The sequence below is a fragment of the Neolamprologus multifasciatus genome, chromosome 1, assembly GCF_963576455.1.
Source record: "Neolamprologus multifasciatus chromosome 1, fNeoMul1.2, whole genome shotgun sequence".
Lineage (NCBI taxonomy): Eukaryota > Metazoa > Chordata > Actinopteri > Cichliformes > Cichlidae > Neolamprologus > Neolamprologus multifasciatus.
In genome coordinates, this window is record NC_140439.1 from 1,514,111 (window position 1) to 1,524,893 (window position 10,783).

Below are 10,783 nucleotides of genomic sequence, written 5' to 3' on the forward strand. Positions count from 1 at the left end.
TACCTTTTGGCTTCCTCCAAGTGGCACAGGTACTCATAGGCCATGTTCTGCTGGCGCCGCTCATCCATCTCCTCGGCCGTGAGCCGCTCCACGCCATCCAGTACAGCTGGAGGCAGGAAACACAAGGAATGCTTTTGAAACAGCAGGAATACATGGAAAATAAGAAACTATGGCTGTGTTGCTGCAAAAAGAGCCTCACAGTGTGGTTATTCACAAACAGCGTTTACACAATGTTCACCTCGTCAGTTTTTGTTTTGCTTGCATAACTATGGAAATCTTTCCAACCAGCAGCTGGCCTCTAACTTCCCCGTAAAGCCAGCGTGTTTGTAAGTCATCTGTGCTTCACACATGAACACAGGTGCGTGTAACTTTAGGGAATGCATGTGTGTGGAGATGGCAAACAGTAACCCACACAATGCAGAGGAAGTCACAGGGCGATTCCCCGTGAGATTACACAGAGGCCTGCACAGAGCATGAGACCCTACAGACGTGGGGTTTTTCCCACATAAGGATGGGAGGGGGATGGGGACGAGAGGAGGGGAGGGACCACCTCAGCAGGTAAAACAGCTTTCAGCAGAAACGGAACATACGGGGCGCTAAGACTTCAGAAACGGCCTCCTGTTTGGAACCAGGTTTGGTATCCACTCATAAATGACACACCATCGGCTAAGCAAACCACTTCACATTTTCCACACTGCGTGGATAACGTGTCACAGTGCAATCACCACACGTTGCCTCAAAAGGTCTGAGTTTATGGGCGGTGGTTGTTAAATTGGTAGCTGTTCGCTTCATGTGTGCGAGGACGCAAAACTTTGGACTATCGCCGTCTGTCCCGTTTCCACCAGGTCCAGTCCCCATCCCACGTCCACGTCCGAACTAACTTGGACGTAAAGCGGCATTTAAGAAGGAAAAAGTCGGGGAAACTTCTTCCCCGCTCTACGATGCCTTGCTATTAAAACGCGGAAGTCATGATTAAGCTGTAACATGCCGTCAGAAATAAAGAGCCAAGCTCGCCGTGAGCGCTTTCTACTAACATACAACGTCTGGTTCGGGACTTTGAGGAGTCTTGCGTGAGCACAGTGTCCGCTGTGGTCCGGGGCTGTGTGCGGTTAAAGGAAGCCTTCCTGCCTGGCATCTCAAGGTGAGCACGGGGGGAAAGCGCATAACTTACAGCCATATCTGGGCCGGGGCCCGTCTCCGTCCTCTGAAGTTGACATCCTCCTCTGTCGAGAAACGCGACTCTCTGCGCTCCACTGCAGTCACGAAGAAAAGTTGAAGCGCAACTTCAGTCCCCAAACTCAACGGAACTTTGAAAAGAGCAACACGCCGAGAAAGAGCCGAAAGAAAAGCGCACAGGACCTTTCGGCCCTCTTGTTCCTCCTCTGCACAGTTTGAGTTGAGAGCTTTTTTTTCTTCTTCTTCTTCAAACCTCACTGATGTCACTGGGTGTGTTCTTCATAATCCTGAAGTATGCGTTTCAGGAAACACGGTTTAGCAGCCTGGGGCCGGCCAAGCTGCAGACGCAGTGCCCCCTGCCGTCCACTCGAAGGTGGATAGTGCGGGGAGGTTCCCAAGCGGAGGTCTGGGGGACCCACGGGGACCCTCTGGGACCGGGGAAATCGCAATGACATGACAAAGTGTTGCATTTTCCAAGAACCTTCCCGTTCAACCTGTAATATTGGGCAGTAAATATAAGTCAGCATGTGTTAATGCGGATTTGACCCAAGTGTTCATCTGCAACAAACACTGGGGGGGAAAAGGATGCTGTGACTTTCTGGGATAACGATGTATTTACAGTAGAAAGCTGGAGTAATAGACACATTAAGATAAGATAAACCTTTATTAGTCCCACACGTGGGAAATTTGTTTGTTCACAGCAGAAAGTGGACAGTGTACAGTTAAGAGCAGCAAAAATTAAGAAAACCTCTCCAATAGAATAAAATACGATAAACTAGAATAACATACCAAATACAATCAGAATGACAATGATAAAAATGGTTGGCGAATGTGCACAACCACTAGAATCTTTTTCTGTCTTTCACCAAAAGGGAAAAACCACAGTGAAATATTAGGTTTGTGACAAATGTATTTGTTCTTTTTATGTATGTATAATGTTATAAATGCTTTATTATCATGCGTCTGTGGCACTGCACAAGAGTTTAAACATTCCTTTGAATTCACATTGTTTCACAAAGTATTTGGACCCTTGGTTTGAGTGCAAACATGTGGTAATTGTGAGGCACTCTAAAACAGCAGTCCCCAACCCCCGGGCCTCGGACCGGTACCGGTCCGTGAGTCATTTGGTGCCGGGCCGCGAGAGTTGAGGCTCAGGTGTGAAATGTATAGTTTTCAGGGTTTTTATCAGTTTTCAGCGTTATTTTGTTATCGTTTTTATCGTTTACTCGGTTTTCCTGGGTCTTTTCACGTGTGTTATGAATAAATGTTCTTTTTTTCGGTACCGGTACTAGTTTTATTGTGTTGTATTTATCCGCGACACCTTAAAGGCCGGTCCGTGAAAATATTGTCCGGTATAAACCGGTCCGTGGCGCAAAAAAGGTTGGGGACCGCTGCTCTAAAAATATATTTATATATGTGTGGTACTTTAATGTTGCAGGGGGAGATGATTTTAATGACTGAAATACTTCTGGGTAGCTTGATCCATAATAGTCACGTTTTAATAAGTTTGGATTTTAAAATGTGCAAAGACGTAAAAAGTCTCTGAATGGTTCAAACCAGGATCTTCTTACTGTGAGGCAACAGTGCTAACCACCATATCTACCTATCTATATAATAAGATAAAATACATGTTTGTATAAAGTCTCACAGGCTAATTGGCTAAAACAGTTATCAGATTAAACAAAAACAAAAACAAAAACTTGCAGTTATACTGTTTCTATGGAAACTCGAGTCCACTTATAGGTAGCAAGCTGGCACTTAAAGTAAAGATCTAATTATGTGAGCAATCTTAGTTAAATGTCATTGTGAGCAGACATGAAAGAAGTGTTACGTTAGTGCAGAGCAGAGCGATAACTCTTATTAATAAACCACAGAACAACAGGCCTTCTTATAATTCCTTTTTTGTGCATAACTACAAGGTCAGCTGCTGACTCATTTTTCTCTGTTACTAAATTTAAAGGGGTTTTCCAGCAGTGCAGTAAGCGTCCCCTGAGAGGCCACTGTCAGCAGCAGACCTCTGAGTTTCGGTGGCCGATACATTCACTGAAAAACGAGGCCCATGGTGCACACACGACTAGGGATGGGTATCGTTTAGGTTTTATCCAATACCGGTGCCAAACCAGTACTTTTGAAACGGTGCCGGTGCTTAAACGGTGCTCAAACCGGTGCTTAAAGAATGGAGAACACAAAATTGCCTTTTCTGCAGCTATAGGGCATATATGGTATCGCTCTTGGCTGGAAGCAGTGCTTAAACAATGGAAAAAAACACAAACTTTGTCCAAAAACCTCTCATGTTTAACTGTTTTCCACTTTTTCTTTGGTCATTTTAGCTTTTTTGGCCAGGGTGAAGGGAGTATCTGCCATCAAACAAGAAGACAGCCGCATGTAGCTATGATGATGTTTGCTAGTTCACCTTACATGTATTAATGTAATAACGTGGTTAGCCTACTCAACGTAAATTACACACGAACAACATTAAGCTACTCACGCAGAGAAGAACGGCTGCTGCTGCATCATCATCCTCATCATTTCTGCTACACTGGCAGGGCTAGGGGCCAGGACTCTCCTCTTCGGGTTTTTGGGGGATGTTGCTAACTCCGGGTCGATAACAGGCATCACACCCGCAGTAGATGTGCTCGGTGTGAGGTCTCGCAGCAAGCTATCAAATACGGCGCATTTCTCGGCTTTTAAAAAAAACGCTATGCGTCGCCAGGTGTTTCATCAGATTTGAGGTGTTACCTCCTTTGACAGCATCACAGTATCAGCTTAAAGCACTTGTTGCAGCTGCTGAGTTTGCATCTTTTGCTGTGAAGTACGGCCAGACTTTTGACTGCTTTGCCTTGGGCATTTTTAATCTGTAGCTCTGCTCTAAAGGAACGTACATACCTGGACCCGCCTACTATCCTCGGAAACGTAAAATGATTGGCTAGAATCTAAAGTGTATCACAGCTCAGGAAAAAAATAAAGCACCGAAATGTGCGCTGCTTTTCGGTCTGGTTACTACCGTTTATGACAGAAAACCTTACAGTTTTGGTACCCATCCCTACACATGACTCGCTGGAGCTCAGAGCTTTTGTTGAGTTACAGTTCCAATCAAACGATGGTGAAAAGCAGACACAAGTTGGACTCAGCTTGTAGGAATCGATGCAAACACACAGTCTTCTTTAGAAGGATGAAAGCTTTATCATTAAACCATTTACGTTTTTTTAAAAAAAAAATTTCATAAAATTGTATTTAAAATGTATTATTGTGATACACTGAAGCATGTCGTCGACGCCGTTAGGAATAGATTCTGTTATGTGGACGATAATAATGATAATAAACAATAAACAACAGATATTTATATTCATGCTGAATTAAGAATTTCATAAACACAGCTTCCCCACACCTGATTAGTATCACTATTATACCCACTGTTAGTGTTATCAGGTCCTGCTGTGACGTGTCAAATGTCTCTTGAAAACAACCATTATGGTACAATTTTTGTTAAGACTGTGGCCAAATAGCTTTTGTGTCATCCTCCTTTTAGAAACACTTAAATATTCCTGATACTGATACGTAAACAAACGTGGAAATCACTGTCAATTTTGTCTTTGTTCTCCAAAATCAGCTAGCACAGCAATGACAAGTTTCTTTGGAAAAGGGGGCCTGGAAAAATCAAAGCATGGATAAAAAAGCTCATTTGTTTAGAGTTGAAGCAACTTTTTAAAAAGGCAGTCAAACGTTCCAACAAGTTTTTATTATGCTCCCCCCCCCCCCCCCACCAAAAAAAAAAAGGGGTGGGTGGGACATAAATAAACTAGTAACCCGGAATAATGGTGCACTCAAAAAATAATATTCCTCCAACTGATCCCTTCTTTTCCACTTATCCCATTCAGGGTGTAGGAAAGCGGCTGGAGCCAGTCCCGGGTGGTGCTGGGTCAGATGGTGGATTCAAACCCAGGTCCTTGTTGCTGTAAGGCAGACGTTCCCAAAGTGTGGGGCCCGCCCCCTAGGGGGGGGGGGCAGAGCCATTGCAGGGGGGGCGCGGCATGAAAAGGGAAAAAAAAACCAAAACAACAACGCTTGGACACTGCTAGCACGGGGCGCCCACGCAAACGCAAAGCAGGAGATGAAGCATAGCTGAATATGTTTCCAAACCAACTTCATTCTGAGCCAAAGACTAGAAAATATGGTGAAGCATAGCTTCCCTTTGGTTTCACCTGCACAAGTGCCGAGGTAGGTCTCCCTGCAGAATTGGTTTTCCCTTCGTTGGGAGCAGCGCTGGGCTGTTTAAATCACGGACAAACAGGATCCCACATTCTTGATTTGTAGTTCACAAACACTTGTTGTAATGACTAACTACTCCTGACATTTTGGAGATGTTAGCTCTTTATACAGTAAAGTTACAGCGGGATACAAATAACATCAGGTCGTTCCTGCCACAATTTGCTCTCTCGGTTCAAATCACGGACAAACAGCATCCAACAGTTGTTTATGTTTTTGAACCCATTTTGCAGACGGATTTTTTGACAAATGTATTGATAGCAATGTTGAATATTATTACACAGGAAAAAAAAAACAACTACATGTAAAATAATTACACCGTGACGCCTCTGCCTTTCTAAATGGAGGGACAGTAACTGTGTGTATATGTAAGTGTGTAAAACCTGCAGATAGTCAGTATTTCGTCTTTATCTGCCATTCTGCAATTCATCTCATGTAAACAATAACGTGCACACAGCGTGACGTGAAAAAAGGCACATACCTTTGACTTTGCATGACGAACTCTGCACGTAACCACAAAAAAGGAGTTTTAAAAATCTCCGTTCTCGGTGATTCGAAACGCCGTTTACGTGGACGAAACAGCTGCGTGTTCAAAAATACCCGTGTAGGTGCAGACGTAGCGTAAAACAGTTAGTAGTTTATTTTCTTACTACCTGTAATTTATTGCAGATTACTTGTATTTGCTTAATTGTTTACTAAATGTTTGAGGTGTAAAATAAACCGCAATGGAGCAAAATATGGGTCTGTGTGGTTGGAGGATGTGTTCGTGCGTGCGCGCGCGCGCGCGAGGGGGGGCGCGAACATTTTTCTTGTAAAACAAGGGGGGCCCAGCAAAAAAAGTTTGGGAACCACTGCTGTAAGGCATCACCTACACAGCTCTATTTACTAAAAGACGCAGAGCTCCAATAAGGCCCCCCTGACACTGGATGAGCTGTTTCTCTACTCACACACACTCAGCGGAAATGTAAATCAATGGGCTGAAGGTTTGGGTCTGATCAGTGTTTTCTACACTCTGCAGGGGCACATCTTTCCTGTGGGGCCAACAGCCTGAGTAATGGCTTCATTTACAGTATTCACAGTTAACAGGCTGTCACATCTGCAGCAGGATGACTTGCAGCTATTTGTGGGGTTGTAATTCTCACCGACCTGTATCATCAGTACAGAGAGCCAGCCTTTGTTTTGTCAGTGTAATGTAAAATAAACGCTCAATAGTATTGACCCCAAACCTCTCTCTCTCTCTCTCTCTCTCTCACACACACACACACACACACACACACACACACACACACACACACACACACACACACACACACACACACACACACACACACACAGAGGCTCTAATTTTTGCTTCTGCTTCTCAGCCTCTAACAGTAACCATCCCATGGATAGTTATGGATCTTTTGCCCTGTATTGCTTCTTGTCACTGCTCTGATGCACTCCGCAAATTGTTTTTTAAAAAATGATCTTGCTGGGCATCAGTCAGGTTGGTAGACAGGCAACTAAACATGTTTGAGAGTGAGAGGTGAGTTTACAGGAAACAAAGGAATGATGAGTAAGGTGCAGGTAGAGAAACTGGGATATGGTGGAGTGGGTGTGTCAGACTGAGACTGGGAGGAGACTGAGGGCCTCTGCGGGGTGGAAGCAGGCATATAAGCTGTAACACTGCTCACCTCTGCCTAAAGAGTTAAGGAGAAATAATCCAGCCATAACAGTTTGATCCAGGGAGTTTTTAAAAACTATTTGTTTAACCTCATAGAGCCGTTTCAGGCCACAGCTCCATGAAAACGCTTCTGCTCTTCTTACCGAGGAAGAATTTCTTACATGTGTTTGTTAGACTTGAAGTAAGAATGCAGAAGTGGCGGTTTTACACACAGTGGTGTTGAAGGTAATTCTCTCAACTGTGTGTGATGTTTTCTGATGTAATCTAAAATATATATTTATATATAAGTACCTGCCCCACAACACAATTCATATGAAAATAAATATTTAAAATATGAATATTTTATTCAGGATGGAATTTTATGTGGCTAAATGATAACTTCGTTGTGATACATGGCGGTGCTACAAAACAGTAAAAGTTATTTTGATGGGCAAAGACGTACAGAATGAAAATCCCTCCTTCCTTTATCACACAGGAAATGAAGTAAGCAGGTAATCAGGGATGATGCTGGAGGGATGAGGTTTCTAGACATTTAAACGTGTGCGTGTGTGATGTGTGAGTTCCTCGTGGTCTAACCAAAAGAGGGAGGAGAGTGGGCTTCTCGTGCTTCTGCCCCCCCTCCCCTCCCCCCCCTTCAGTACTTTCCGGTATGGTAGTCTCGCAGCGGCCTCCCGGGCGGGGCTGTGTGAACCGGTATAAGAGGGGACATGGTCCGGAGGGTGGAGGGAGAGTCACCTGTGGACCTGCTGCGACACTGTGCTCCTCAGCCTCTAATCTGCTGCCTCCCACTGGGACCTCCGCCCTCCCGCTTCACCGCCACCAGCACCATGGATAGCTCCGGGATGCTCCGCGGGCTGCTGCTCGTCGGCCTGCTGTCCGTCCTGTGCCACGGCCAGGCATCACGGGAAGTCTCCGCAGAAGACTTTGGAGAGAAGAAACAAGAAGCAGCTGTAGACAGAGACCTGGTGAGTATCTGCAGAGCTGTGAGTTTATGGAGGAAGGCCACAGTGAGGGAGGGAGCAGTTTAATGATAAAGCTGAGAGACGCCAAATAACTAAGAAAAGAAAATATCGTTTTGAGTACAAAGTCAGAGTTCTGGACGGATGCTGTAAACTACATGTGAGGTATAAACTGTTTGTGAGGCACAAATACTCAAATCAACATAAACACGTAGGATCCAAATAAAGCGCATTTCATTTGCATGCGATTCTCTCACTTCCACGCTGCTTAAACACAATCAGAATAAACAGAAGTAAAAGTTTGCAGACTTATGCAATATTCCCGGATTTCCTATGACAGCAACTGTTAACTGTCACATCAGCTGCTTTTCTGTCTGCTGTATGTCTTTGGGTTTCAGTGGGGATGCAGCTGCACATCAGTTTGGTTTTTTTTATTATTTTTTCGTGAAACTTAAGTGTGATTTACTTGATCCTCGGTGGTTTCTTGTGGCCAAAAATGATGGCTCACGTTGTCAATAATTAGAACCATGTTTTTCTTTGATCCGTGAATAATGATAAAGTATTTTTTTAATAGAAAGAAAAAAAAAGTTACATTAAATTATGCAACACATGTACTGCACAACGGCTCGTTATATTAATAGTCATGCTGTAAATAACGTCAAACTGAGAGGTGATTATAACGGTCACTGTCTGTTTTGCCTGTTTATCATCATAAGTTTTTGCTGTGGTTAGTTATGAACGTTTTGCCATTTAGCATATGTGTAATTTTGATAAGCATAATAAACAAAAGCTTTAGCCTACAGCTTTTCAGAGATTTCAGTTGAAATTTAGTAAATTGCGTTCTTTCTATTTAATTGCATTTATATCCTTTGTAATGTGTCTAATTATGTTTTCAACTGCAAACATATAACCTCATAAATTCACGATTCATATGATTCAAATGAACCTGGACATGTTTTAGTTTGCTGGAATAAAGTTACAGTATCAAAAAAGTATCTCACTGCAGTCTTAGTAGTAACTCTGTAACATAATTGTGTTATTAACATGAATAGCGCTGACAGTGCAGTGTTACAAATGCTAACACGTTTAACATTTAACTCTAACCTGAGTGAAACTGACTGAAAGGGTAACACAGCTCATAGTGTAGCGTTAACACTCTATCACAGTTAGTTTGACACTTTTGTTTTTATTGTGTATCCTCCGGCTTCATTAAAAAGTTTGAGCATGAATAAATGTGCAAAAGTATCAAAAAAGTGGATGAATGTTATTTAAATCAAACTTTTTCTGTTGTTCTGTGCCGAGCAGCTAGAGGCACTGGAAGTGCTCCTGGGCAGAAACCATAATCAAGTCTCCTCCCCTGAGAAAAGAGGAAGCATCCCACTGGTAACGTCACTTTCCCCCCAGTTTTAACATTAATGCACCGTGGCTCTAAGAACGTCATTTAGTCTCGGCTTTTAAGACGAGTCATTAATATGTACTGCTTACATCACTCCACTGTTGTTTAATTAAAGCGTTTGGAAAATATACCTGCCACTAATTAAACGATAACAAGGGAATGCCAACAACACTCTTTCATTCAGTGCAATTACAGACTAATCAAGGCTGCTGCCCAACTCCAATTAGCTGAGAGAGGGAAACTGGAAAGCTGCAAAAAGCTTTCAATCCTCCTGTCTCCTCACACAAAATAAGTCAGCCTGTTTCCTACAGGCCCAGCTGGAGGTAATGGATGGCATTTAATTACAGCGCTGAAGAATGATTCATCTTCTTCTTTCTATTAAATAAATTGAATAACTGTTCGCAAAGTAATGAAGTTTTTGTGCGCAAATAACAGAATAAAAAATAAATATCCTCCCTGACAGATGTGAAAGCTCATAGTTCTTTTTGCAGCTGTTTCCACATTCAAAGATAAATAAGTAAACTCGCTCAGAGTAACAAGTCTGTGTCTTCCTGCCCCCCTCAGTGCGGGTTGGGGAACCGGTGTGCCATGAAGTACGGGCCTCGCATCGGGAAGCTCTGCGACTGTGGAAGAGGAGCCAACTGCAACTCCTACCTCCTCAAGTGCATCTAAACCGCCCAGGGCTCTCCTTTAGTTTGTCACCTCTGCAGGGCCAAGCACATCCTTCAGCACAGCTCCCATAAACCAACCCTGTCATCATTTATAGTCATAGCTGTTGTTAAACAGTTGTCGCCTGAGGATAAGCATGGATTTTGTACTGCTGACAGTACTGAATATGTTGTGTTTAATGTAAATGTTTCATCTTCAATAAACACGTCAACATATAATTTGTTTTTTTTGTTATTTCTTGGTCCGTGTCGCTCGCCCTTTGTCATTCAGGTAACTGTGTGTTTTTATATTCGAGATGAGAACGTGTTGTATAAAGCTTGTTTGGATTCGTTTTTATTGACACTGCAGCCATTACACTACACAGGAAGTTTGCTCAGCTGGAAGGACAGCACTGTGCAAATTCAAGCTCTTCAATGTAGCTGAAGTGTGTCCAGTAACGATACACATTTATTCTGGTTTCAGAGGCCTTTCGGGCCAGTGGAGAATGCATACGTAAATAGGAGGTTTCAAACTTGGGAACAGCCTTAAAAGTATAATGTACTGACTCGCTGCTTTATTTGTTTATGTAGAAACTTCAATTCAATTCAGTTTTATTTATATAGCGTCAAATCACAACAACAGTTGCCCCAAGGCGCTTTATATTGTACAGCATAT

At 43.1% G+C, this 10,783-nt stretch overlaps 2 protein-coding genes across 2 annotated transcripts in view; one reads left to right on the plus strand and one right to left on the minus strand.

The window, feature by feature from the left end:
• iqgap1 (IQ motif containing GTPase activating protein 1) overlaps positions 1 to 1,454 on the minus strand; it is a 41,624-nt gene extending 40,170 nt beyond the window's left edge. Inside the window, exons 1-2 of the mRNA XM_085138592.1 lie at positions 1,172 to 1,454; positions 4 to 106 (exon numbers count right to left, since the gene is read on the minus strand). Of these exons, the coding sequence (XP_084994718.1) occupies positions 4 to 106; positions 1,172 to 1,217 (149 nt within the window). The 5' untranslated portion in view covers positions 1,218 to 1,454. The remainder of the gene's footprint in view (positions 1 to 3; positions 107 to 1,171) is intronic.
• Positions 1,455 to 2,581: 1,127 nt separating this feature from the next.
• Positions 2,582 to 10,347, plus strand: cartl (cocaine- and amphetamine-regulated transcript-like). The gene is made up of 3 exons (XM_085138890.1): positions 2,582 to 8,070; positions 9,370 to 9,447; positions 10,025 to 10,347. The coding sequence occupies exons 1-3, from the start codon at positions 7,813 to 7,815 to the stop codon at positions 10,130 to 10,132; spliced, it is 444 nt and encodes a 147-aa protein (XP_084995016.1). The 5' UTR covers positions 2,582 to 7,812; the 3' UTR covers positions 10,133 to 10,347.
• The last annotated feature ends 436 nt before the right edge of the window (positions 10,348 to 10,783 follow it).